General features: G+C 37.2%; 1 protein-coding gene across 1 annotated transcript in view; it reads left to right on the top strand.

Annotated features, from left to right (window-relative positions):
• SLTM (SAFB like transcription modulator) overlaps positions 1-27,318 on the top strand; it is a 43,806-nt gene extending 16,488 nt beyond the window's left edge. Inside the window, exons 6-21 of the mRNA XM_077745357.1 lie at positions 7,475-7,502; positions 8,833-9,301; positions 9,915-9,964; positions 12,108-12,226; positions 14,967-15,116; positions 15,335-15,438; positions 15,531-15,697; positions 16,177-16,262; positions 16,458-16,621; positions 19,045-19,225; positions 19,962-20,086; positions 20,881-21,051; positions 21,745-22,059; positions 22,310-22,454; positions 24,247-24,407; positions 26,257-27,318. Coding sequence (XP_077601483.1) covers positions 7,475-7,502; positions 8,833-9,301; positions 9,915-9,964; positions 12,108-12,226; positions 14,967-15,116; positions 15,335-15,438; positions 15,531-15,697; positions 16,177-16,262; positions 16,458-16,621; positions 19,045-19,225; positions 19,962-20,086; positions 20,881-21,051; positions 21,745-22,059; positions 22,310-22,454; positions 24,247-24,407; positions 26,257-26,365 — 2,544 coding nt within the window. The 3' untranslated portion in view covers positions 26,366-27,318. The remainder of the gene's footprint in view (positions 1-7,474; positions 7,503-8,832; positions 9,302-9,914; positions 9,965-12,107; positions 12,227-14,966; positions 15,117-15,334; positions 15,439-15,530; positions 15,698-16,176; positions 16,263-16,457; positions 16,622-19,044; positions 19,226-19,961; positions 20,087-20,880; positions 21,052-21,744; positions 22,060-22,309; positions 22,455-24,246; positions 24,408-26,256) is intronic.
• The last annotated feature ends 290 nt before the right edge of the window (positions 27,319-27,608 follow it).

Genomic DNA, 27,608 nt, shown 5'->3' on the forward strand with positions numbered 1-27,608 from the left:
AAGTCTGTTATTTCCTTACTATAATATGTGCCAGAAGAGTATGTAAGTGGGGCTCATACTTGGGGACTGCTTGGCTGATTGCGTCTGGTCACGCCTTCTTTCCTGCAGCTCTCTTGCCTTTGAAATGATGTTGAGCCACAAATGCTGGTGAGGCTGTATTTTGGCTTTCTGCGTTTTTTGCAGTGGGGGGAGAAACTGCATTTCTGGGAGAAATGTGTCTGATAATTTGGAATATTCAGGAAGGAAATGTTAGGACTATGAAAGTCTATAGATTGGCCCCCATACTGTCTCCAAATAAATTCATTTCTGAGTGACAGAGAATAGGTGAGGAAAAATAACTCTCAGTTTGGGGTAGTACCTTTTCTAGACTAATTTGCAAAAAGGTAGATTTGAGCTCTTCATATTCTTTAGCAACTAGCTTGTTAGTTTCCACCAAGGGCCACTCCTGGATTGTGTAGGTTGTGAGTTGTGTAAAGGGATCATTTCTAAGGGTCCCCATTCACATAATTGATTACATGTTTATTATAAAAATTTAACAGATAAAAGTATCTTAAGGAATGGATGCCTTTTTAAAAATTTTCACAGATCTTTATGGCCTGGAGATGGCCATGGTCCCCTTCTATCCTGATGAGTGAACAGTTGTTCCTCATCAAGGGCCCTACTGTATAAAAAGATAGGGAGGTTACATCCTCGGAGAAGTTTTCTTTACGTAAAATGACCTTTTTCCTCTTTCTGAATAATGTAGACGGGAACGTCTAGCAATATATAAGAATGTTTCTATGTGTCATTGTGATCTAATGCTTCTGAACATATTATTTTACTGTGTGCATTAAGTAATACTACATAGAGTGTAACCATCACCCACTTTACCTGTTACAATTCATGGGCAGTCTTGTTTCAGGTATTTTTTCATTTTTTCCTTTCTTCAATATTAAAACAAATCCTGGATATCATATTTTGCTTTAAAAATTTCAGTGTGTATCTCTAAAAGAGAATTCTTGTATTTTTTTTTTACAGTATCACTCCTAAGATTGATAATCTCATTAAATGTACAGTTAGTATTCAAATGTTCAATTGTGCATAGTTTTTTGCTTTTTTAAAATTTCACAGGTTTTGTTTGAATCAGATGCAATAAGATGTATCTACTGTGATTGATTGAAATGTTTATTAGATCTCTTTTATTCTATGTTTTCCCTGTATTTTCCTTCAGTTTATTTGTTGAAGAAATCGAATTGTATGTTATGTAGAGCAAGGGTTGGCAATGTTTTTCTTAAGGGGCTAAGTAGAAAATATTTTAGCCATTTTGGGCTGTAGGGTCTGTGTTACAACTATTCAGCTCTGCCATTGTTGTGTGAAAGCGGCTGTAGACTGTAGACATGGCTGCTTCAGTAAAAGTATTTACAAAAAGAAGTATCTAGCCTCTTTTTGCCAACCTGTGGTACAGGCTTTCCAAAGTCTAGATTTTGCTGATTACATTTCTGTGGAGTCGTTCAACATGTGTCTTTGTTTTTCTGTATTCTCTGTAAATTGGTAAGTTGGTTATAGGATCTAGAGACTTACTGTCCAATTCAGGGGACCCCACCCCCACCCCAACACACCCAACTGCTTCATAAACAGTGTTTTGTTCTTCCATTTGGAGGCATATAATGTCTGGTTGTATCTTCTTGGTGATGGCACCAATCATTGATGATCCATACCCCTTTGATCAAAGTAGTGATATTCAAATTCTATCATTTCTTCTATACTGATTAACTAGAATGTTCCTAGAAAGAGAAATATCTCATACTATTTGGTTATCTGGTGGTACCATTTACAAAGGAAAGCCAGTATATATATTTATGACTCATTTCTTTTCCTTTTATTAACCAATTTTTGGAATAATGAGGAGGTTCATCACTGACTAATGAGTTTGTTATTTTTCCTTTTTTCTCCCTTAGTTTCATTTTGAACTCACGGATTTAAATGTATTTACTCTATTTCAGTCCATTGTAGTTATCCTTGTTCAGGGTTCAAACTGGTCACATCTGTAGTTTGTGGGAGCCTCTTCATTTCAACATGATCCTAGTAGTCTTTGATTGCTTCCTTGCTTTCTGGTATGTAATGGTGTTCCTTTTTCTGTTCTAGACCTAATTAGCCATTTTTTCCTTTTATAATGGTAAATGGGTTTCAAGAAAATATTCTTGGTGGTAGGGATGTAGTTCATTGCTACTGGGTTTTCATATTTTCTAGGTCTTTTCTTTCAATGTACGAAGCTAGAGAATGTGTATGGTTTTTTGGTTTGTTTTTGCTTTTAAGTTAAATAGATTTTGAGGTCATAGGGATACTTGTAAGTTAATCATTTCCTTTGTCTTACGGTACACATAAAATAGTCTTAGAAACTTAATATCAACACCAATACGAAAAAGATTAGTGAAAATAATTTTCCCCCAGTATATCTGTCCTAAAGATGTACCCTTCTAGGAGTGAAGGAGTCCTAAAGAGGATTATATAACCAACTCATACATATTTAGGTTGACTTGTTTCATTTTATTTTCAGTAATTAAGGTGTTGCTTTTAAAAGTATTTGAATCTGTAACTTTTTGTGGGTCTATAATTCACACTAGGTAATTTATTTATTTCTAGGAGAGAGAGAGAGAGAGACAGCGTGAGCAGGGGAGGGTCAGAGAGAGAGGGAGTCACAGACTCTGAAATAGGCTCCAGGCTCTGAGCTGGCAGTCAGCACAGAGCCCGACGCGGGGCTCGAACCCACGATCCGCGGGATCATGACCTAAGCGAAAGTCGGATGCTCAACCGACTAAGCCACCCAGGCGCCCCTCACAGTAGGTCATTTAACTTTAGTTATTTACAATATGTGGTTTCAAAATCAAAGCTATAAGAAAAATACATTCAAAAAACTCCCCTTCAGGGGTGCCTGTCTGGCTCATCTGGTAGAGCACGTGACCCTTGATCTCAGGGTCATAAGTTTAAGCCCCACATTGGGCGTAGAGCTCATATCCACAAAAAAAAGTCCCCTACACTCATTCCCTTGATGTCAAACTTTTAAAATTCTTGATATATTCTTCTTTTATTAGGTTTTTTTTTTTATTAAAGATAGAAACAAATTGGCCATATATTTGTACAGGAATGTATTTATTGAAAGCCAGTTTTCAGACTTAACTAACTTTAAATATTTGGCCTTCAGGTGTTAGCCAAGAATATGGTTCATATTCTACTTTAGTTGCTAATAATATTATGACTTTGGGTGGATTCTCTTAGTTGTTAAGTCTGTAAAGTGAACATTAATTCCCACGTGCTTATTAATGATAGATCCTGGCACTTAATATATGTGCACTCTGGTTATTTGTGATCTTGTTTCACTAGCTTGAAGATACTAATTACTTTAGAATTTTGGAGAAGTTGTTCTCAAAAATGTTTATATTTGCTGATGCTTTAATTCTTAAAAATTTCCTCTAATTTCAATCTCTTCAGTCTTTGGTGATGACACCATGTATCTTCCTTTTTCTATTTGCCTTTGCCCTTAATATTTCACTAATTTAAAATCCCATTTTTGTCATATGAAGTCTCTGTACCTATAAAGCCAGATTTATCTGTGTCTGCTCCATAAAACTGTCCCTAATATCTCTTATGTAGTGCTTTACTGTTTACAGAGAACTTTTTACATCGATTATCTTACTCAGTAATTTATATTCTATTTAGATCATATGCTATCCCTTATTTTATGGGTAAAATTCACCTAGATGGATAACACAGAGTAAAACTATTTCAGTGGCAATGATAGGATAAATATCCAGGTATTACAATGCCTGTTTTGGTATTCTTTTCACTAAATCGCTGCACACTAGTAAATCTTGTTTTCTAAATTCCATTATTCTTACACAGTGCTGTTAAGCCCGTTACATGCATGGAGATGAACGGTTAGTTCATTCCCTCCTCCTAAAAATTAGGAGTGTCTTATACTACAATGATTCAGTAAATTCATTCAACAAATACTTATTGAATGCTTATCACATGCCAGGTATTTTGTATTTTTTGTGATCTTTAGCATATTGCCAGATAGATAGCAGACAGGTGGTGGCTTAAGGTTATTTTGAAGATTTATTTTAAATCAGGCTAAATACATTATTTACATACGAGTCAGGGGAAAGGCTTTCTAGAAGCGGTCTCCTGACATAGCACATGTTACATGTATCACAAGATTAACCTAGGGGAAGGAAGAGAGAGAAACTTGGGAGGGAGGGAGGCAGGGAATGTAATAAACAGTTTATTAACTGAAAAATAAGTCCTAGGCTTTGCCTTTTACTTAACATTGCTGCTCCTAGGATGAAGTAAAAATAGAGAAGCTTTGTATATGAATTTTGGCATTTGACTAAGGGTTGTAGATCTTCCTATAAGGATAAAAAGCATGAGTACCTACCCTACAGAGCATTATTACATTTTTTCCAGGTTAAGCTCAAAAATGTGTTTAATATAAAAGGATTCTTTACATTGTTGTTACTTATTGCATTTCTCATTCTGAAAACAGTCTGTTTTCAGTGGAGGAAAATTATTTTCAGATGAATGCGTATCCTGTATATCATTTAGGCAGGAAAACTCTCCCATTGTATTTCTTGGATTGTTTCCTTACTACAAAGATTTTTAGGCTTATTTAGGGCTTTTGGTTTGACTTCAGCAGGACTGTGTTTACTGTACCTACTGTGCAGTGACACCTGCCCTGCTAGGCGGCTCATCTTTTCTGTTAACCCTAGTTGTCTGTGTGCTTCACCTCCATTGTGGTTGGTTTCATTTTGTAGAAACCGGGTCAGACCCTGCTAGGGGTGGTATACGTGGTATATGTAGTAAAGCTAGTATTACCTTTCATTTGAGAAGCTAACATTATGAGACCCTTCAGAAGACATGTTTGAATAATTAGATAAATGCCTGAAAGCTCTTCAGCAAAGTAAGGCAAACCTTACCGGTTATTTTAGCAGCTAGAAATAACATTTCTAATTGGTGGAACTACAGCAGAAAGAACTTTGTTGTCTACAAAACACACAGTACTCTTTTTTAATTTAAACTTTTAATTTTTTTTAAATTTTAAATTTTAAATTTTTTACTTTTTAAAACAGGAGATAATTTGGCCATTTTCTCTTGAGCCTGTCAGTATGACATCTCTAAAAGAATAACTGGGAAGTGGTGTGGCTGTTGGTAGCTAAAGGAGAGGCAAGTTGCATTCTTTAGTAAGTTATTAATTTGTTCTGCTTCCGATGAAACGTTAAAGATAATCCAGTGTATTTATCCTCCCCAAGATAAATTACTAAACTAAAAGAGAAAGATAAATGGACAGGTCTGGTCTCACCCACCCTTTGCTAGTCGCCACTGCCTGCCATGCTACCCAAGTGAAAGCATTTCTCTTTCCTTTCCAAATGTTGCAGATTAGAAACATAATGATTGAAACTAAATTCTAGTTCATCAGTGTGGTCCAGAGCAACAATAGAGAGGTTATCAGAGCATAATGTAGTGGACTTACGTGATCATAGGATTCGCTTTGCTATGAATCAATAATCTACTTGTTCGGGGACTCTTTACTTCCTAAGCTTGTAGCTTAGTTGTTTCAGTGTTTGTAGTTTCTTTCATTTAGTGTGCAAAACACTTGGGCATTCTCTAATTGAGGCATCTTACATATGAGCTTCAAGTCAGAAAATCCCTTAAAATGATTTTTTAGAAATATATCAGATGTCAGTTTGAGCATATGGTACAATATTTGTTATTTTTAAAGAATGCACGCTTTTCTATGGATTTAATTGTGTTATAAATATGTCAATTAAAGTTTTGTTTACAGTTCAGTTTTTTTTAAATGTTTTTATTTATTTCTGAGAGAAAGAGAGAGACAGCATGAGCGGGACGGTGGGGCGGGGTTGGTAAGAGAGAGAGGGAGACACAGAATCTAAAGCAGGCTCCAGGCTCTGAGCTAGCTGTCAGCACAGAGCCCGACTCCGGGCTCGAACCCATGAACTGTGAGATCATGCCCTGAACCGAAGTTGGACGCTTAACTGACTGAGCCAGCCAGGCGCCCCTACAGTTCAGTTTTTTTTCTTTTACTACTGGGCTGTCACTCTAAGGCAACAGTTCTTAAAGTGTGGTCCCTGGACAACAGCATTAGCATCACCTGGAAGCTTGTTAGAGATGCAGATTCTCACACCCTGCCTCCAGACCTGAATAAAAACTCTGGGTTGGTGCTTAGCAAACTGTTTTTACTAGCCATCCAGGAGATTCTGATACAGACGCAGAGTTTGAGAACCACAACTCTTAAGGCATTGGATGTGGTAGCTTCATACCACTGTGACTGAAAATGAACTACTTTTACTCCACTTTTAATTTATTTTATTATTTTTTTTAAATGTTTATTTTTGAGAGAGAGAGCGAGAAACAGAGAATGAGTGGGGGAGGGGCAGAGAGCAAGGGAGACACAGAATCTGAAGTAGGCTTCAGGCTCCAAGCTGTCAGCACAGAGCTTGACACGGGACTCCAACTCATGAACTATGAGATCATGATCTGAGCCAAAGTCGAACACTTAACCGACTAAGCCACCCAGGTGCCTCTACTCAGCTTTTATTTTAAAAGTATTAAGTTAAAACATCCCTAACTTTTTTCCTTTATTGAGATTAAATGCAGATTTGCTTATTTGTTATGATCTTTAATTTGGGAAAACATTGGCTTTATCTTGGTGTGATTATGACTACTTCAGTGGTTTTTGCAGAATTTGCTTGGTAAAAGGAAAATCCCTTTGCAGTATTCCTCTTTTCACACTAGTACATGCTTAATTTTAGGTTAGGTGAGGAGATCACATTTTAAAGTTAAAATCAGTCATATTTTTAAAAAGCATGAGTTACTATTTTGATTACCTCTTGCACAAAAAGCTTTTCTAAAGTGGTTGACCTCCAGGGTGTATGTGGCCACTGCAAATTAATTTTTAGCAGGTAAAAGGATGAATAATTTGAAAATAATTGCTTTTGTAGTCTTCTCTCTTACTTCTGAGATGCCTGGAAAGGGTTTTTGTTTGTTTTACTAATATGCTTTTAAGCCCTTGAAAGTGTGACTTCAGGTTATATACTTTGTGGCCCTAGTTTCAAATAGTATGCCCTAAAAGTACTTTTGAATGGAGTCACAAAAAACCAGGTCAGTCTTTGGGCAACTCTTTGATGTAAGATTCAGATTGTATAAACTAGTTTTGAATACTGAAACTAATACAGTTTATTGTTGATCTGATTCTTGATAGATTGACCTGTTTTGTCTGAAACCGTGTATACCAGACATGTGCTGCATTTCTTTGAATGGGCTCTGGTTCTGATTGGAATATCCTATATTTGCTAGTGATAGGTGTCCCTAATTAATGTTATTAAATTATATACCACTTTAACTTGACTGATTTTATGCTATTACTAAAATCTAGCTTTAAGTGAATTCATTTTACATTTGATTATTCTTTGAATTTCAGGATGGTGAGGAAGAAGAAAATGAGAAAGGTATGTTTGATGCCAAATAGAGTTTAAAAATTGCTGACATTTAGAAAAATAGTAAATTATGTGAAAATAAAACATTCCTTATTTGAACTCTTATTTTTAAAATGAGTTTATTTTCAGATTTATCAATTTAGTCAATTAAGTTAGCATCTTGATTTCATTTTTCAATTGGTTTTAATTTTCTTTTTAACATTTAAGATATGTTCTCACTTAATGGTACATATCAGTTACTGTAGTAGACGATGCCATATTTTATTTAACCCAATTTTAATTTTATTTTTTAATATAACTTCTAGCATACGGTAAGTTGATAATGTCCTTAAGACTGGCACTGCAGTAACTCATACGTGCTTATTCGAGCATAACGGATAAAATTAATTGTGTAACCGGTCCTAAAAATGGGTGACGAGGAGACTAACTTTTTGTTTGCTACATAGAGAAGCTTTCATATAGCCTCTGACAGTTTTCATAGTTTAGGAGAACTGTCTCATCCAATACAATTACAGGGACATCAGTAGTAATTCACTGGTCAGTACGAGGTTATGGAAGAGTTCTTGGATGGAAGTCAAAGGATCCTACTTTGGACTAGAAAGGACATGGAGCAGAGTTCTAAGCAAGGCAGAATAAAAGGCCCAACAGTGATGGCGAAGTAAAGCCACTGACTGAAAATCTCACATGCCCAAAGCCTTTCTATTTTGGGGGAATACAAGACATCTTCAAAAACGATAATTGCAGGACTGACTGGACAGGATGAAGACTGGAAATAACCAATTTACTGAACATTAATGGAGCAGGCCATCTTTGGAGCCTTCTGTAGCAGTTTTCCATACAATTCTGGACTCCCCAAGAATTGAATAAGAAGAATGAAAAAGATGGGGCCCTGAAACACTTTGAAGACTGATTGATATCCTCAGACTGTGACCTTTCAAGACGTCACCAAGGGAGTTCTGAAGGTCACAAGGGTTAAACCCAAGATGATCCGAACATTGAATAACAAATCTGCGCATTTGTCACTATCTCATAGAGGAAAAACAATCTTCCATATGCTATTAACTTCTAACCACAAACGAAGAGCTGGTATCCTCAGGATGGAACCATTTCCTCACTTTTGTTGTTTGGTATTTGTATATAGAGATCATTTTTTCCATGAAGAATAAGTGATCCTGGGTAAAGGATTGTTTATGTTAGTTAATACCCTTGTGTTTTTTTTCCCCTAACCTTCCATCAGTGCTAATAACTGGCTTTATATTTTCTAGGTCCTTTTCTAGCTTATGAATATGAAATTGTTTAAACTTCTTGTTTTGCCATATTTATTCCTGTTAAATCCTCTTAGATATAGCAGGTTCTGGTGATGGTACACAAGAAGTATCTAAACCTCTTCCTTCAGAAGGGAACCTAGCTGAGGCTGATCACACAGCTCATGAAGAGATGGAAGCTAATGCGACTGTGAAAGAAGCTGAGGATGACAACATCTCGGTCACAATCCAGGCTGAAGATGCCATCACTCTGGATTTTGATGGTGATGACCTCCTAGAAACAGGTAAAAATGTGAAAATTACAGATTCTGAAGCAAGTAAGCCAAAAGATGGGCAGGACGCCATTGCACAGAGCCCGGAGAAGGAAAGCAAGGATTATGAGATGAATGCGAACCATAAAGATGGTAAGAAGGAAGACTGCGTGAAGGGGGATCCTGTCGAGAAGGAAGCCAGAGAAAGTTCTAAGAAAGCAGAATCTGGAGACAAAGAAAAGGATACTTTGAAGAAAGGGCCCTCGTCTACTGGGGCCTCTGGTCAAGCAAAGAGGTTTGTTTTTCTATGTCAGTTCTTTACGATACTGAATTCCAGCATTCAATAAGATCACTCTACATTAAGGGGGTGGCTTCAAGACCATGTACAGTAATTAGTACTTATGATCCTGCCTATAATATTTTTGACCGTCATAAGTTACTTTAAAAAAAATTTCAAGATCTTCGTAATATGCAGTGTGTCCTACTGATTGCATTGTCGAATTGTCAGCATATATTTGGTTTTTTTTGTTGTTTTTTGTTTTTTTTTTCAAATTGACAATTTTTTTGTGTTTTATTTTTAAAAATCCTTGTGATGATGGTTAATGAACAACTATCAGTCCTAAGAACACAAAATGAAGTCAAGTCCCAGTCCTGAAATCTGGAGAAGATGGCCATATATCCACTGAATAGAATTGTCAGAAAATCTAGATCTTCAGGCATCTTGGGGAAAATCAGTGCAAGAATCCTAAGGGAATCATTTGTTCAAATAACCTAATCTAGGCCTTTGGAATTGTTAATGTGTATGAATAGCACTAGTTTGAAATATAGTCAATATCAAGCTGTTCGATTTTTGGGTTTTTTTTTTGGTTTTTTGTTTTCAATTTTCTTCTGGTGATTTGCTTCTTTAGCTCTTCAAAGGAATCTAAAGACAACAAGACATCATCCAAAGATGACAAAGGTAATGGATTTTTTTCTATTTTTTCAGTGGTAAATTGCATATTTTCATTAAAAAATAATAATTGAGGTTTCCTTTGACATGTAGTCATTTAAAATATACTAAAAATTTTGGATGGCTTTTGTGCACACTGTTAAATAGATTTCAGCAAACTCTCGGTACGATTGAAGTGTTTTGTTTTAATTAATTTGTAAACTGGTAGGAGGATGCTAAAGGTTGTGTTTTTAATACTGTGTTCTAAGCACCTGTACTGAATATTAATACGATAGATACTTCATTTTGCATTATAATTTTATAAATATTTCATCTTTAGTTGTAGTCATTTGTAACCCTTACACACCAGCACAACCTTCTCCCTGTTCTCTCAAGAAGGAAATGTGCTCTACAGGATATTCATATATATTTGTGGGGTCTATTATTTAAAAGAAAATCAATTGCTAACATTTGGTTTTACTTTTTTCATTGTTTAAACCAGGGCATACTTCTGTTAACATAGCCAGTGTATGGGATTTTGATTCTTTAGAATTTACTTATTAATTTGACTTACTTTGGGTCAATAGGAGTTTTATGTAGGAAATTTGTTTTATTTTAAATTCTTATAAGCTTAAAGATGCATTATTTGACTACTTTCTGTTAGTGGGATGTCTGCGTCTCTCACAGCTGTTGCACTATAGTTTCCTCTTGTACATAGGCTGTCTACTTTTCCTATTTTCTGAAAAACCAGCTTAAGGGAAAATAAAACCAATCAGGTAGTGCAAAGTCCTAGAATGTTTCTTCAGTGAATAAAAAAGGAATGTTACCTGATTTTTGTGGTTCATTTAGTGTTATTTTGTTGGTATATTTTAATAGTTGGAATTTTAAAGTGATTGGTGTACTAATTGACAATTAATTCCAATACTTACATCCTTTACAGTTTTGGTTAATGGGCAATATTTAACAGATTTATTGAATGTTACCCTTTAAATTTAGAAGATTAGTGGTCTTGGTTAAATGGTAACTTTTTTCTATCACGGAAAAATTTTTTTTCTGTAATTGAGAGAAGTTCCTGGGCCCAAATGTTTCGGGTAACATAAAAAAAGATATGCAGACTTCTAGTTAGCATTTCATAAAGTCGATGCTTTGATAAATGCAGTTTTTAAGAATAGAAATGTGGCTATTAATATTAAAAATGTTTGAGTCAGATATGTGTTGCCTCTTTGTAAGTCTACATGGACAGTAATTTTTCAACTAAAACGTGGCATTAATGTTTTAAAGCATTGGAAATGTTACTCTTTCTACATACAATAACTTGCAGTTATAAAAATTATTACTTTTAATTGCTTACAAACTTTTTTTTTAAAGTGGGTAAGAATTGTTCTCCATATAAAGTCAAATGAATAAAAGGTCCCTTTTATAACAGCATATTTGAAGAAAAGCACTGGAGGGTGACTGAGTAGGCCTGTATTCTGAGAAATGCCATATAGGTGTATGAAACCATAATTTGTGTATGCAAGTAGTACAGGAATAATTCATTTAACCGTTTACCTATTCTAAAGGATTTCGAGGTTTCTGATTTTATTCTTAATAATTAATTTGTTTTAGAAGATTGTTTTTTTATTAAATCCAGAGTTATCTAGCTGCATATAATTCCTGTTTTATTCTTTCTCTACTAGAGAATGAAGACAAGCTTTTGGTTAGTCTTTGTTATTAAACATTTAAATTTTTGAAAATAGTTTATCCCTTCCTTTGACTGTTCCTCTTGCACTCCCTGTTTCTCAGGATCTAAAGCCCAGAACAAATGTAGGTAATTAAGCAATTTGTACATTTCTAGATGACTGCTTCCCAGTTGTCTATATTCTGTGCAGTGGTAGAGTATAAATCATTAAATTTAACAGTCAGAGTCAAGAGCTGTTTTCACCTGCTTCGATTTAAAACTCATGTGATAGGAATTATATGGATATTCAGATTTGTTTCCTTGCTAGTATCCTCTCTTGTGTTTGACTTTAATAATAGCAAATTCATAGGATTTGGATACAGTAAGGTTGTACTATTAAAATTTAGTTACATTAAAAGAGAATTTAATAATTTTGAAAGAAGGTGTACTAATAATTCTACAAAAAAAATTCCAGTTGAGATACTAAAATGTCTGATATTAAATCTATTCTAGGAAGCACAAGTAGTACTAGTGGTAGCAGTGGAAGCTCTACTAAAAATATCTGGGTTAGTGGACTTTCTTCTAATACCAAAGCTGCTGATTTGAAGAATCTCTTTGGCAAATATGGAAAGGTACAGTTTTTACCTTTGTATCTGTCTTCTTAGTGTCTCCATTTGAAATGGATTATATTCAGAACAGAATTATATGAAACCTTCCAATTTTTTGTTTTTCTTAGGACTGGTTTAAGTATAATTATTGAATTCTGTGGTGATGTAGAGCTCGTCCTGTAATCTCACTCTGAGCCCTGGGGATCTCTGTATTAAAGCTCATATTTTGAGTCCATTTCAGCAAAAGACTGAGACTTATTCATCACATTCATCATGATTTTTCTAGGAACTGGAGTATCGAAGGCTAATCTGGTCATCTGGAAAATATAGACTACTATTAGTGGGATATAGAATTTGGTGGGCGTGGGAACTGATGGCACCTGTCGTTACACAGATTCCAGTACAGCAGTGGGAAAAAATGTAAAGCTGCTAAAAATATCCTTAATCAGAAGTTGTGATATGTGCTGTGATGGGAGAGTTACTAAGAGAGCAAAAGAGGAGGCTTGACTGTGGTTGGTTCATCAGGAAAAGTTTCCTTGGCATATAATGGGAAGATCTAACAGAAGAATAGTCAATAATTAAATGAATTAAATACTCTGTTAATAGTTGTTGAATTGTATTGAAAGCATTCACTGCTTTCTATCTCATGTTTTTGTTTTCATTATATGTTACATGTCATCTATTTCAGTATAAGCTCTTTTTATCTTAAATGTTTGTTTGTTTTGAGAGAGAGAACATGCGGACAGAAGTGGGGGAGGGGCAGAGAGAGAATCCCAAGCAGTCTCTGTGCTGTTCGCACAGAGCCCGACATGGGGCTTGATCTCTGTGTCCCAGAACTGTGAGATTATAACTTGAGTCAAAATCAAGAGTCGGATGTTTAACTGACTGAGCCACCCAGACACCCCTCCAGTGTAATCTCTTTGATAGTAGGACTTTGTCTACTATACTTTAAGTGCATGTGGTAGGCTTTGAAATATTTATTAAATTAATGATCAGTATTAGTGAATAACCATTCATGAATGTTACAAAAATCTGTTGATTTTAGAAGTCTTTTTTCCTTCTAATATAGAGTTGCCCGAGTGTTAAGGATTCTTACAGGTGTCAGATACACAACACTGACAACTGTAGTCCTGTGTTCAGCCCTGGTTTATTTTTTGTTTCATTTTCAGTAATTTATTGTTAGAGATATAAAAAATTTTTTAATGCTGGCATTTCCTAGGACTAAAACTATATAAGGACTCCATGCACGTTTATAACCAGACATTGGGCTTTAAAACCAAGTTGCTGTTGGGGCAAGTCTGCCTTTCCCAGACTTGAGATAAGAGCTGATCTTTCCAGTCATCCACACCAACCAGCCTCCTAACTTCCCTGTTTGTCTCTTCTTGGCCTTATGTCTTTCTGTCTTTTTTGTTCAGCACTAGATTGTTCTCTCACCTTTTTTCTTACTCATCCATCCCTGTCCCTCTGGACTTTTATGGAATTGAAATTCTTTGTCACTTTTATATTGGTATATATTTTTAAAGTTCAAAGGCTATCTTTACAAAAAAATTTTTTTTTAACTTTTTTATATTTATCTCTGAGAGAGAGAGAGACAGACAGCATGAGAAGGGGAGGGTCAGAGAGAAAGGGAGACACAGACTCTGAAACAGGCTCCAGGCTCTAAGCTGGCTGTCAGCGCAGCGATGCAGGGCTCGAACCCACGAACTGTATGATTATGACCTGAGCTGAAGTTGGATGCTTAGCCGACAGAGCCACCCAGGCACCCCTCAAAGGGTATCTTTTTAGAGTATCTTTTGTAGGGTGTGTTTTTTTAAGACTGCTTTTTTATATGTGGGTGGTTATTTAGTCATTTTTTGAAATTTCTTACAGTAACTCATTATAGAAAATTGTTAACTCATTTAGAAACTTTGTAGAAAATCACTTTTTTTTCCTCTGAGATTAAGGGTGGGCTTATGATAGGGGAACATTGGCCCAAATCTAACTGAGAATATTAATTTCTTTGCTTTCATTAATTGTGTCATTTATGCATTGATGTGACTATTGTATTTTGGCTATATAGTTGAAAATTTTAAGAAAAAAACTAAAAGTAGATTACATTGCTTTTGACAGTATTTTTTATTTACTTAAAATAGTTTTTTAATGTTCATTAATTTTTGAGAGAGAGCACGTGAGCAGGGGAGGGGTAGAGAGAGAAGGAGACTGGGAGCAGGCTCCAGTCTCAGTTGTCCGCACAGAGCCCGATGCAAGGCTAGAACTCAGGAACCACAAGATCATGACCTGAGCTGAAGTTGGACACTTAACTGACTGAGCCACCCGAGTGCCCCTTGCCGCTATTTTTTAAATGTTTATTTGGGGGGCATGCAGAGAAAGAGAGAGGGAGAGTGAAAATCCCAATCAGGCTCCGTGCTGTTGTCAGTACACATCCCATCATGGAGCTCAGTCCCACGAATTGTGAGATCATGACCTGGGCGAAAATCAAGAGTTGGATGCTTCACTGACTGAGTCATCCAGGTGCCCAGTTTTTGACACTTTAAATTTTTCCCCTGGATATTTACTTTAAGTACTTGTATTAAGCAAAGTAGATAGTGATCATAAGAATATGAATGAAAATGATGATAATACATCCAAAGTGTATCCATCATCCTGAATTCATGTGTCCTAAATACATCCTTTTATTTGATTGCTGTTCTGAAGTTTGATCTCTTCAGAAATGCGTGTCATGGTAAAGTTGTATAACTTTGTCAAGTGTTAATTTATGTTCTAGGTTCTGAGTGCAAAGGTAGTTACAAACGCTCGGAGTCCTGGGGCAAAGTGCTATGGCATTGTAACTATGTCTTCAAGCACAGAGGTATCCAGATGTATCGCACATCTTCATCGCACTGAGCTGCACGGACAGCTGATTTCTGTTGAAAAAGTAAGCTTGCCTAAATGTATGTAAAAGGTTACTTTGAGGGCTAGCAATGCTCAATTTAAAGATGTTACATCAGTAGAAAATAGAATTTGGAATAGTTTTTAAGTATTTATGTTCTTCCTTCTGTGTGTTGCACATTTTCTCTGAACAACATACTTTTTTTGTGCTCTGAAACGTTAAAAGTTAATTGATTTTTTTTTTTTCCTGTTTAAACCTTTCAGGTTAAAGGTGATCCTTCTAAGAAAGAATTGAAGAAAGAAAATGATGAAAAGAGTAGTTCAAGAAGTTCTGGAGACAAAAAAAATATGAGTGATAGGAGTAGCAAGTAAGGATTTATTCTTTTGATAAGCCCTAGACTTTTTTGGAAAGTTGACACAAAAGTTCTCATTCTGTTGTTTTCTTGTGTGGTATGATCAGGACACAAGCCTCTGTGAAAAAAGAAGAGAAAAGGTCGTCTGAGAAATGTGAAAAAAAAGAAGGCAAGGATACTAAGAAAATAGAAGGTAAAGATGAGAAGAATGATAATGGATCAAGTGGCCAAACTTCAGAGTCGATTAAAAAAAGTGAAGAAAAGAAGCGAATAAGTATGCTATGTATCTTTCTTCTCAATCCCTTTCTAATGCTTTCTACAACTTACGTTTTACAGTGGAAGGGAAAACCTGAGGTTCCAGTCCAGATAAATATGTAGACTTCGTTGTTAGGTGTTACTGTAGTAGAAGGCGAAGTCCAGTAGCTCTCATCTTCTTTTGTACTCTTGGGAAACGAGTGTGTTCTTCCAGCTGAGCCCCTTTACTGTAAAACTTGGGCTGCCCTGAAACGGTCATAGATTTGTAGCGTCGTAACTGAGTTGGATCTTTTGGTATCACTGAAAGTATTTATGTTTGGGAGTTGCTATTTTTAAAAAACTATTTGCAGTTAAGTTCTCATAGAATACATTTATTTCGTGCACTGGTTTGTGAATATCTGGCTATCTAAGATTTCAGCATTTTTACATTATATTTATTGTCTTTTTTAATGAAATAGTTTTTAGGTATTTGTTTATCTAATTTTTTTTTTCTCTTAGGTTCAAAGAGTCCGGGACACATGGTAATACTAGACCAAACTAAAGGAGATCATTGTAGGCCGTCAAGAAGAGGAAGATATGAGAAAGTAAGTTTCTGAGAGGGATGCTGTATACTAGTCTGTTTTCAGAGGAAGATAATTCAGTATCTCTGTAACCTGAAAATCGGAAGAAAAATAGGAGGTCATTACTCTTTTACGCTTTTAAAATGACCAGCTGAGCTTGAAAACCAAACCCCACATTGTTTTAACTTCTAGTCCTGTTACACTTTTTTTTTTACGTAGATTCATGGAAGAAGCAAGGAAAAGGAGAGAGCTAGCTTAGATAAAAAAAGGGACAAAGACTATAGAAGGAAAGACATCTTGCCTTTTGAAAAGATGAAGGAACAAAGACAAAGAGAGCATTTAGTTCGCTTTGAAAGATTGCGACGAGCCATGGAACTTCGAAGGTAGGAACAGTGTCTGTTTTATACCTGTCTTTACCTATAGATACATTTTTACCACTAGTTATAAACCAGATTTCTAGAAATGGTATTCCCAAGAAAGCTGTTTGCCACTTTTATGAAGTGCAGTAAAACCTAATGATTTCTGAAGTTTACGTAGCATTTTATAATTTACAAGGTGCCTTTCCATCTATTATCTGTCTCCGCTGTTCTGTAAGGTTAGGTGTGCCCGTTATCTAATTGAAAAACTGGAGGCCCAGAGAGGCTAAAAGACTCTTCCAATGCCACATGGCTAACGAGTGGCAGAGTCGGGACTCAGACCCAAGTCTTCTGACTCTAAGTCCGATGCTCTTTCCTCTACTCCAAAGCTGCCGCCATGAAAAACATACTTTTAAAGGAAAAAATGATGGTGACATAAGATAGTCTCAGTGTCATCTCTAGTGCTCAAGTGTCTAGTTTGTACCTGTCTTTACCTATAGGCACATCTTTAACACTAGTTAAAAACCAGATTTCTGGAACTTGAAAGCAAGTGAAAGAGGATTTGCCTTGTGAACCTCATTGTGTTGAAGCTCTGTCTCAAAGCAAGCATTCTCCTTAAAACAGAGAACAGAAACAACATTTTCTGTTTTTAGTGGCAGTATCTCAACAGTTTACCGTGAATGCCAGTTTGCTTTCATATGTCAGTTTTTTGATGCCACTTAAAATATTCTTGTGACAGTGTTTTGTGATTCAAATTTCCAAGTATTAACCTGTCTCATGGAGAGGTCTTCTATCACGGGATTTCATCTGTTCATTCACCGGAGCGTCAGGAACTACTAGACACTTCGGAGGACTTAAATAGTACTGTGATTGCCACACACTTTGTAGAAGGAAATAGTCCTCACGTTGCTCAGAATCCGTTTTCTCTTTGTTGACGAAGTCCTAATATGCTGAGCTTCCTACTTAGATGATGGGTCAGGAGGAGAGTGGAAGCTGCTAGAGCAGGGATTCTCATGCCTATCACACCAGCACCCCTGTCATATTAAAAGCATTCGCAGTGTCCTCTTTACTCTGCTGAAATGTAATTGATGCAAAATAGGCCTACACATGTGTTCTATGCCTATACAGATAATTGCCAAAAAACCAATATAATGCCTTAATTCTAATATAAAGGAGAAATAAAAGTAAATTATAATGAAGCATATATTCCAGATATGAATGTTTAGGCACGACTCTCTAGAAGACCTAATGAAGTAGTCAGATGTTTACAACCCTCTTTAGATTCAATGAGAATGTGACAGCTACAAATGCAGACTGATATTGGTGTGTCGTTTTGGTAAGTCAAAAACCAGGAGTGGTGTTGGCATTACGACATGGTTTCTGAAATGGTGAACGACTCTTGGTGAAGGTCTTAACAAAGTATATTTTTCCTTCTAATTAACATGGAGGTGCATTCCTGGAAATTTTAGTGTCTGTAAGACCGTGCCAGCCATGCAAACCAACCAACCTAGCATTTATTAAAAATGAGTGAAGTTTCAGGCTCCAACTGTTTAAAGGTGATTTTGTTTTGTTTTAATGACATGAATGCCCATTATGTCATTTGAAAGTATAATGAATATTGGATAGTTTGTTGCTATGCTGAACTATCTGACTATTCCATGCATCATAAGATATTTAGAGTCCTTGGTCCCCACTCACTCAGTGCTGCTGCTCATGGCCCTGATGGTCATTGGGAAAATTGAAAATGCCCCTCAGATTTCCATAGGAGCAGTACTGACCCACTGAGAACCACTGGGTGGCTAGAGGAAGACATGCTGATAGACAGAGTACACTGAGGGCCTTAGAGTGAGGGGATGACAGAAATGTGATTGAAGATCCCAGTACAATATCTTCATTAAGTTCAGCAAACGTTTGAACTGCCTCCTGACTCAGAGAAGCATGGGCCCCTGAACAGCAAAAAAGCCCTTCAGGGCAATCATTTTATTATATATTAGCATGTGCTATAATTCATGTTGATGGATATGATCCCAAGTCATCAAAATAAGGTATACTTTGTTTAAGGAGATAGAACACATACTAGGTACTGGAAAATTTCCTGTCAAAAACAGAAGTTGTAGTTTTGTAAACTCATGTAGACTATGTCCTTATTAAAATGTCGATTAACTAATGGGCTATTACTATAGTGGGATTTTTATTTAAACAGGAATCCTCTAAGAGGCAACTACTCTATAAAATTCAGAGGCTTAGTTGACAATCTTAATAAATAAGGGACAGCATTGGAATCTGTTTAAAGTTTTATTTTGAGTTCTCTTTCCAATTACATTAAAACTACTTAGATTGAGTTGAAGTTTAAACTTGCCAACCAGAAGGAAAAGTTCAAACTCAAAAGCTATTCTCTTTCACACAGTGCTAGCATAATTTAAGTATTTCTAAATACTGATTTTTGTTAGACGAAGAGAGATTGCAGAAAGAGAGCGTCGAGAGCGAGAACGCATTAGAATAATTCGTGAACGGGAAGAACGGGAACGCTTACAGAGAGAGAGAGAGCGCCTAGAAATTGAAAGGCAAAAACTAGAGAGAGAGAGAATGGAACGCGAACGCTTGGAAAGGGAACGCATTCGTATTGAACAGGTGCAGTCAGAAAATCTTTTCATCTTAAATAACTGACCTTTTTCAAACCCTGTGATTTTTGCCCTTAAATTTGCTTTACTTGTTGTAAAGCCTCTATAGAGTGAGTTCAGCTGATGAGCATATATTGAGTGCCCCCGAAAGATAACAATCAATTAGGTACTAGTTAAAAATCCATATAGCAGTGACTTTGTTCCGGCCAATTGGTAGTAACTGGAGCTCTGCAATATCACGGCAGCCTAATAGTCTGAGCATAGGACTGTGAGTCCAGAGTAGTTGTAATCCAGGCTCTGTCACTATCCCAGTCTCAGCAAATCATAACTTATTTCCTTACGTATTAGAGTGGGAATGATTTCCCAAGGCTGGAAGGAAATAATGCCTCTCTTTGCAGAATTGCATCAAAGCACTTAGTTTCCGTACATGTTTAGAACTTTATTCCTAATTCCCTTTAGGTGCTTTTGTTTCAGTCAAATGATGAAACTGAATCTGACCTTCCCAATTACTTGCCAGCTTTCACCACCCGATCTCTGTTATTTTTAAATGTTGCAGAACAATAGCCATAGCCTAGATTACTGATTTCTGAAGACAGTTTTGTTTATATATTTGTCCCAGGTATGTGTTTTGCCTGGTGCTTGCCTATGGTGGTTTCTTAATGACAGGATGAAAACAAGGTTGCGCATGTACTTACCTTGTGTTTTCATTTTGCATTGGTTGGTTCTTCCTTCTGTGTTGTCTGAAGGAACGTCGTAAGGAAGCTGAACGTATTGCTCGAGAACGAGAGGAACTGAGAAGGCAACAGCAGCAGCTTCGTTATGAACAAGAGAAAAGGAATTCTTTGAAACGCCCACGTGATGTAGATCATAGGTAGTTGCCTGCTTTCTTCTCTAACAGCTGCATTTGCTACCTTATGCCTTGTAAACTAGACTGACCAGAGAATTAGAAAGTATGGGCATCATGGAATAAAAGGTTATGACCAGTAGGGATGGGAATGATTGCAGGACTGGAGTGGATCCAGTGCATTGTCAAGTAGGAAGAGTCTGCTCTCTTTCCCTTTCCCTTCCTAATGGCAAATGTTTTTCTATTATGACTGGAAATACAAAATTATAGTGGGCTTCCGTGATGCGTCTCAAACTCAGACCCATTTGAAAATTCTTACTGGGTAATGCAGATAAATTTGGAAGTTACAGACTTGGGTTGCCTGTGTTCGTGCTGCTTAATAGATTTGAGAATATATGTAGTTATTTAATTTTCTTAATATAAATCTCTAAATTCTATGAGATTTTGTTGATTGTGTTGAAAAATACATGTAATGAGTGAATTGTGCTTGGGATTACCTGCGTAACTTTTCCAGAGTTCAACATAATTAAAAACGTTGTTAGAATTTTCTTATAAAAGGGTATCTGTTTTTTCCATTTATGATTTTTAAAACAGACTATTTTGCAACTGTCTTCTTGCCTGTGAACTGCCTCTAACACTATATGACTTCATGCAGTCTGATAATTTTTTGCTAGCTTATTCTTGTAACACTGTTTTGTGTCTTGAGTTTATTAGCCCTCTGTGTCCACAGTTCCTAGCATGTGGTATGTATGACTCCAAGTAAGTGTTGTTGGATTATTATAAAACTAATTTATATAAATGAGCAAATATTTCTCTTCAAGGCGAGATGATCCTTACTGGAGCGAGAATAAAAAGTTGTCTCTAGATACAGATGCACGATTCAGCCATGGGTCTGACTATTCGCGCCAGCAGAACAGATTTAATGACTTTGACCACCGAGAGAGGAGCAGGTTCCCTGAGAGTTCCACAGTACAGTCTTCATCTTTTGAAAGGTAGATGCCTTGAGAGTTGCTGTATTTGGTACATGAGCCTTGCTAATCATATGTTTGGTTCTCTATTAAAATCTTAAGCACTACAGGTCAGACCTGAGTGTTCAGAACAAATTGTGTGTTTGGTTTTTGGTTTCATTGATTTAATAAATTCACATAATTTATGTAAATATGATTCAGTGTACAAAATTAGTTTGGAGTGCCTAGCTGGCTCTGCTGGTAGATGATGTGACTCTTGACCTCGGGGTCATGAGTTCAAGCCCCTCACAGAGTACAGAGATTGCTTAAATACATACATTTTGGAAAAAAAAAATTGCTTCACTCGGCCACTCTAACAGGCTTAAGTAGATCGGCTTTATCTTCTTAACCTTGTTTAAAACTAGGGGATATTTTTAGCTTTGGATTTGCCTCAACTGTTAGGAACAGTAAGACATCCTTCAGGTTGGTAGTCACTGGAGTGTTTGATGTAATTTCTCCCAGATGCTAGAAAACAATTGTCATGCCAAACATTTAGCTCATTTTAAAAGAATATAAGTTATTGATTATAATAACAGTTGTGGCTTTTTTGGTGGCTATGCCTTAGGTTTATTTTTAAGGAAGCTGTAATTTTTGTAAGTTATGCAAATAAAATTAAGAAAAGTAAGGCCAAATAAGTACTTCTCAGGACCTGTGTTCTTTGTTTTGGATAATCGACAGGCGAGAGCGCTTTGTTGGTCAAAGTGAAGGGAAAAAAACACGTCCTGCTGCACGAAGAGAAGATCCAGGTTTTGAAAGGTATCCCAAAAATTTCAGTGATTCCAGAAGAAACGAGCCTCCACCACCAAGAAATGAACTTAGAGAAACAGACAGGAGAGAAGTCCGGGGAGAACGAGATGAGAGGAGAACCGTAATCATCCATGACAGGCCTGATATCACTCACCCTAGACATCCTCGAGAAGCGGGGCCCAATCCATCCAGACCAACCACCTGGAAAAGCGATGGCGGCATGTCCACTGACAAACGGGAAGCAAGGTATCTGTGTGTAGTTTTCAGTGTCTGGCTCGTAGTACGTAACGCATTTGGGTTTAGGGAAAAAAGATGTTAGGGCACCTGGCTGGCTCAGTTGGAAGAGCATGCGACTCTTCATCTCAGGGCTGGGGGTTCAAGCGCCACATGGGGTGTAGAGATTACTTAAATAAAAACCCCAAAAAATTAAAAAACTTTTTTTCAAAAATGTGTAATAGAGTTTTGATCATAGATGTCTTTGGGTTTTGTTTCACAGAGTTGAAAGGCCAGAACGATCTGGGAGGGAAGTATCAGGACACAGTGTAAGAGGGGCTCCTCCTGGGAATCGCAGCAATTCTTCCGGCTATGGAAACAGAGAGGGAGACCGAGGTGTAATCACAGACCGAGGAAGTGGAACACAGGTAAGTTCTTGAGGTTTTAGTGTCAACTCTTCAGGAATAAATTCAGAGGACTTTTTTTTTTTTTTTAACATTCTTTTTAAGTTTGCATTTTTAAAAAAATGTTTAGGGGCGCCTGGGTGGCTCAGTCAGTTGAGCATCCAACTTCGGCTCAGGTTCATGATCTCACGGTTCATGGGTTCGTGCCCCGCATTGGGCTCTGTGCTGACAGCTAACTCAGAGCCTGGAGCCTGTTTCAGATTCTGGGTCCAATCTCTCTCACCCTCTCCTGTTCATGCTATCTCTCTCTCTCTCTCAGAAATAAATAAACATAAAATAAAATAAAATCTTTATCTGTTTATTTTTGAGAGAGAGAGAGAGAGAGAGAGAGAGAGAGAGAGCAGGCCGGAGGGTCAGAGGAAATTGAGGTTTTCAGACAGGATGCAAAATCTTTGGCCTCTACTAGTGTTGCCCTTTCATTTTTTCCTCCTCCCCCCACCCCACGCGCCAATCCTCTCCTGGTTCATTCAGTAGCTTAAAGTGTAGAATTGAGATAAAATTTTTGTGTCTTTTTCTCTTAGTTCTAAAGGTAGGTGAGTGGAATATTTCATATTTTTTAATTGCTTTTATTCTTGTGACACTTTATTGACTTTGATATTTTGTAAGTTAATGAACTTGCCAGAGGGAAGTGTCTTCATCTCTTAACAACTCAAATGACCTTTTTCCTAATCTGAAAGCATTCTGTTGATGAAATACTGGCATATGAGTTGACGGTAGCACAAATAGAGTATCTTCTTAAATTACACACAAAAAAGAATTCTGAAATGTGTGTGTGTCCATTCTTCAACCTGCATTATAGTACGATGCTCTGTTTTGTATTTGAATACATATCAGATTTTGTAGCAACATACTTTACTGGAACAATCCCTCGGCATTCTAGCTATACCACTGTACACTTTTCATTTCATCCAGAGCACTTCTGAAACGGATTTGGAAGTGCTTGCATTATAAGCTTTCGTGTTTTGATAAGTTGAAATGTTCAGTAGATAGCTCCTTGATTTCTTTGCCCTGAACAGAACTTTTAAGGCAGGGTGTATAATGCAGACATTCTGCCCTATTTAGGTTAAAACTTAAGGCAGTCTCATAGACTAGCCCCTGCATTCAGATATCCATTTAGAAAAGAAGTTCTGAGGGGGAGATCCTGTCCCTGCCTTGACAGTTCTGTTTTTCATAATGTAGGTGGTTCTGCCAGCATTACACCTCTGTGGAGTACTGTCAGCTTTATTTTCTGTAGACTAAGTATTGTTACTTTTGACTCTGTTATCCTTGGATCCTTAGTTCTCTAGCTTTTGTTTTTTCATGTCCATTACTCTGCTTTTTTAGTCCCGTCTCTAGACCTTGTAAGAGTCATAGCAGTAATGAATACAGTGTGAAATGGCAACTCGCGTGTCAATGTGCTGTTTGCATGTTGATCATATACCCCACCTTGATTTATCTTCAGGTTTTGACCTTTCGCTGTGCCTTGTTACATACCTATAGATCAGTGCAGAGATACATATCTAGAAATACCCAAAGTCATAAAGTACATGCATGCTAGAAGGTATGGAAATAGTAATGACAGGCTGAATCATTGCCCCCTTCCCCTATCCTGAAGCCTGAGCAGCTTCTCAATACGAAGTAGATGGCAGCCCTTTGCATATGCTCTCTATTCACCTGTTTTCTTCTCAGACATCATACTGATTTGCTTCTGTAACATGAAGTGAATCGGTATGAGGCTGAGGGTACCATGACTTTTCTTTCATATGTGATTCTTTAGCACTATCCTGAAGAACGACATGTGGTTGAACGCCATGGACGGGACACAAGTGGACCAAGGAAAGACTGGCATGGTCCCCCTTCTCAAGGGCCTGGCTATCACGATGCAAGGCGAATGGGTGATGGCCGGACAGGGGCGGGCATGATAACCCAACATGCAAGGTAAGTAGTTACTCAGTTAAGACTTTTCTGCCAGCATATATCCAAACCTTTATCCTTTCCTTAAAGGGCCGTGTAATTTCCGAGAGCTCGAATTGCAGCTAGTAACAGCCCTGGCTCTGCCCAAACATTTCCCCATATTAACTCAGAATCTCCCAGAGGTTGTATGTAAGGCAGCTGATGATAATTTGTTAGTTTACGTTCCTCATTTTAAGTTCATCGATTGGTATTCTGCCCTATGGATCAAGATACAGGTACATGTATATGTCAGAAACCAGTAGATAATGAACATTAACTTCATATTGGAGTCGTGATCTTGTTCACTGCCTGTCACTCCTGAAAGTCCTAGAAAGGAAGAGGAAACAAAGTATATTCTGCTTCCTCCCTTTTCAAGTAGCTCTAGCAAAACTTTTGGATATTTAACCCAAAGCCTGTTTATCTTCTAAGAGACGAGCTTCATTTTCTTTGTGCACTAACATCCATCGCGGCCCCTCAGCTGGCAAGTGTTTGGCCTCTTCTGGTCTTCCATGCCCTTCTTTCTTTCCCGTTGCCCTGTCTTAGAGGGGGTGTGGCTCGGTGATCTAAGTCACTGCTACTCTGTCAGTCACTCCTGCCATCAGACTTGAGTGAGTGTTTATTATATTTGGGCCAGCACAGCCTCCTCACTCATTCTGTCTTTGGGTTTAAAGGTTACCAATGCCTTTTTTCTTGATTAATCCATATTCCTTTATTTTCTGAGTTCTCAAGCTCCCTGGCGGTTAAGCACTGTTTCTCACTGTTGCTTTACCCTTTTTGTGTGAAACGCTTCTCTGTTTTCTAATGCGTCATACTTTTTTCCCCCAAACTTTTTGATTTCCTTTGCTGGCTCCTTCAGGTGGTTGAACTTTAAACACCACTCTTTGTAATTAGCTCTGTGTTATGATCTTTATGTGAATGATTTGCTGTCTCTGTCAGTTCAGGGTCACATGCAAACTCATTCCTGTTTCAAAGCTTCATGTCCCATTTGTTGTCTCTAGCTTCTTTTAATTTGCCGGCTCCACTGCTCATCTTATTGACCCAGACTGGACCTCGTCTATATCTTTCTTCATTCCTAGCATAAATATGTAAATATGGTTCTGTTTTCTAAAGAAGAGTTGTAGTTGCTATGCTTTCTTCCTCATTTCAGCTTCTATCTGAGCTTTTCAAATTAGTCTTTTTCCTTCTCTGTTACCTATACTATTCATAAATTTAACTGTTAGAACTGTTTTCATATACCATTTACTTGGCTCCAAAGCCATGAGCTCTGGTCTTATTCTACTTAAACCATTTTACGTTGGGTTTTTCTCTCCCAAATTGGTTGTAGGTTTTTTTGGTGCGCCTTTTTTCCTGTGTCTCATTAGTACCTACTGTGTTGCATTAAACTTATAAAAAGTCCATCTTCCTCCAAAATATGAAAATATTTCTGTGACGATGTCCTCTAGCTCAGAGGTTCAAGTTCCTTATTGATGCTGATGGCGCTGATCTGGGGACCACAGTCGGAGAGCTGCGGCCCCAATCCTTTCTTGTGCACAATATTAAATTAATGGCTTAGTATGAGGGAGGGTCTTTGAAGCGAGAGTGCCCAAGTTTAAATCCTAATTCCCCCATTTATTATTTGTGATCTTGTGCACGTCTAACCTCCAGATCTCAGTTTCCTCATCAGTAAAGAGGGGTTTGTAATGGTACATACCTCCCAGGACTAGTGAAAAGAATCAGTTATTTAATATGGGTAAAGCACAAAGAACAGTGCCTGGTAAAGGATAAGCACTTATTAGGTATTCGCTGTAATTTATTCTTTTGTTCTTGACAATTTTTTCTTTTAAACTTTTTTCAGTAATGCATCCCCAATTAATAGAATTGTACAAATCAGTGGCAATTCCATGCCAAGAGGAAGTGGCTCCGGATTTAAGCCATTTAAGGGTGGACCTCCGCGACGATTCTGAAAATTAGCTCTCTGCCATGGTTTCAAGATAATTTATTGAAATCTCCTGTAAACTTTACTTGACTACTTACGAAGAGGACCTCTGACTTGCTTGAGAGTTCTGTCAGACTTTTCTTTTTTTTCTCTTTTTTTAAAATTTAACATGATTGCTTTTCTCAATTTTGGAGAAGATGTTTAAATAGTTCTGTTGTAACTTTTAATAGTTTTGTGTATCATTCAACTTTTTTTCTTGCAGCACCAAGACACATTTGAAAAGATGGAATCAAAACCATTTTGTTTAACTCTGTGTGAATATGAAGAGTAGTTTGCAGCTGTGTGGTAGTTAATTTGCAGCATTAGCTCCGTGGTGTCAGGCTCTAGAGTTCCTTCTTGTCACCAAGCATTTTCAGCCTCCATGTTGAAGGCTGTCAAAGCTTAAAAAGTCTGCTGTCTAATTTTTAGAGAATAAGATTGTTCCTTGCATTTCTGAGTATTATGTAACCTATTTTTGCAGAAGGTACTGTTACATTAAGTGCATCTGTGTATCCTGGTTTAAAAAAATGTACTCTTTTTTGAAATAAACCTTCATATTCTGTATAGTTGCTAAAGCGTTGAGAACCTTCTTAATTGTAAAATGAGAGCCGATTTTCAGGTTAGTGTAGCAGCACACTTGTTCGAGTTTGCATGGTATGAAACCAAATAGATGAACGAAACCTTGGCCATGAGGTTTGTGTCACTGAGGTTTTTACACTCAGTTGTGCAGGTAAGTGCACTTTTAGGTAATCTGCACTATTTGGTGGATAAATTCCATCTCTGGGAATTGTGTGGGTACTAATGTTTCCGTGTTCCCAACTATGTTGAGAACTGGAAAAAACCCAGGTTCTAGATTGGTGAATCAGTTGGGTTTTGTAAATACTTGTACGTGGGAAGGCATTGTTGTCTCTGTGAAAATAAAAATCCACGCCTGGAAGTGTATGTGTCTTTGTTTCCAGCTTTTTAGGTGTTAGTCCTCCAGACCTTTCTGTGTTAAACCCAAAGCCACTGACTAGATTTAGAGCTGGAAAGCCAGCCTTTTGGTCTTTGTTCCTAGGAAATAAATCTTAACTTCGATTCTTAACCTTGGTGGCTGGGTACATGCTCTATTAAAGTGTTAGAGAGTTAACCTCTAATCGTACAGCTCTTTTTTTTTTTTTTTAGGCATCTTTTCTAGGAAAGCCCTACAAGGTAAATTCTGCATACTACCTCTTAAAGCCTCCCATATTCCC

This window comes from Crocuta crocuta, unplaced genomic scaffold (assembly GCF_008692635.1).
Source record: "Crocuta crocuta isolate KB4526 unplaced genomic scaffold, BGI_CrCroc_1.0 scaffold130, whole genome shotgun sequence".
NCBI lineage: Eukaryota > Metazoa > Chordata > Mammalia > Carnivora > Hyaenidae > Crocuta > Crocuta crocuta.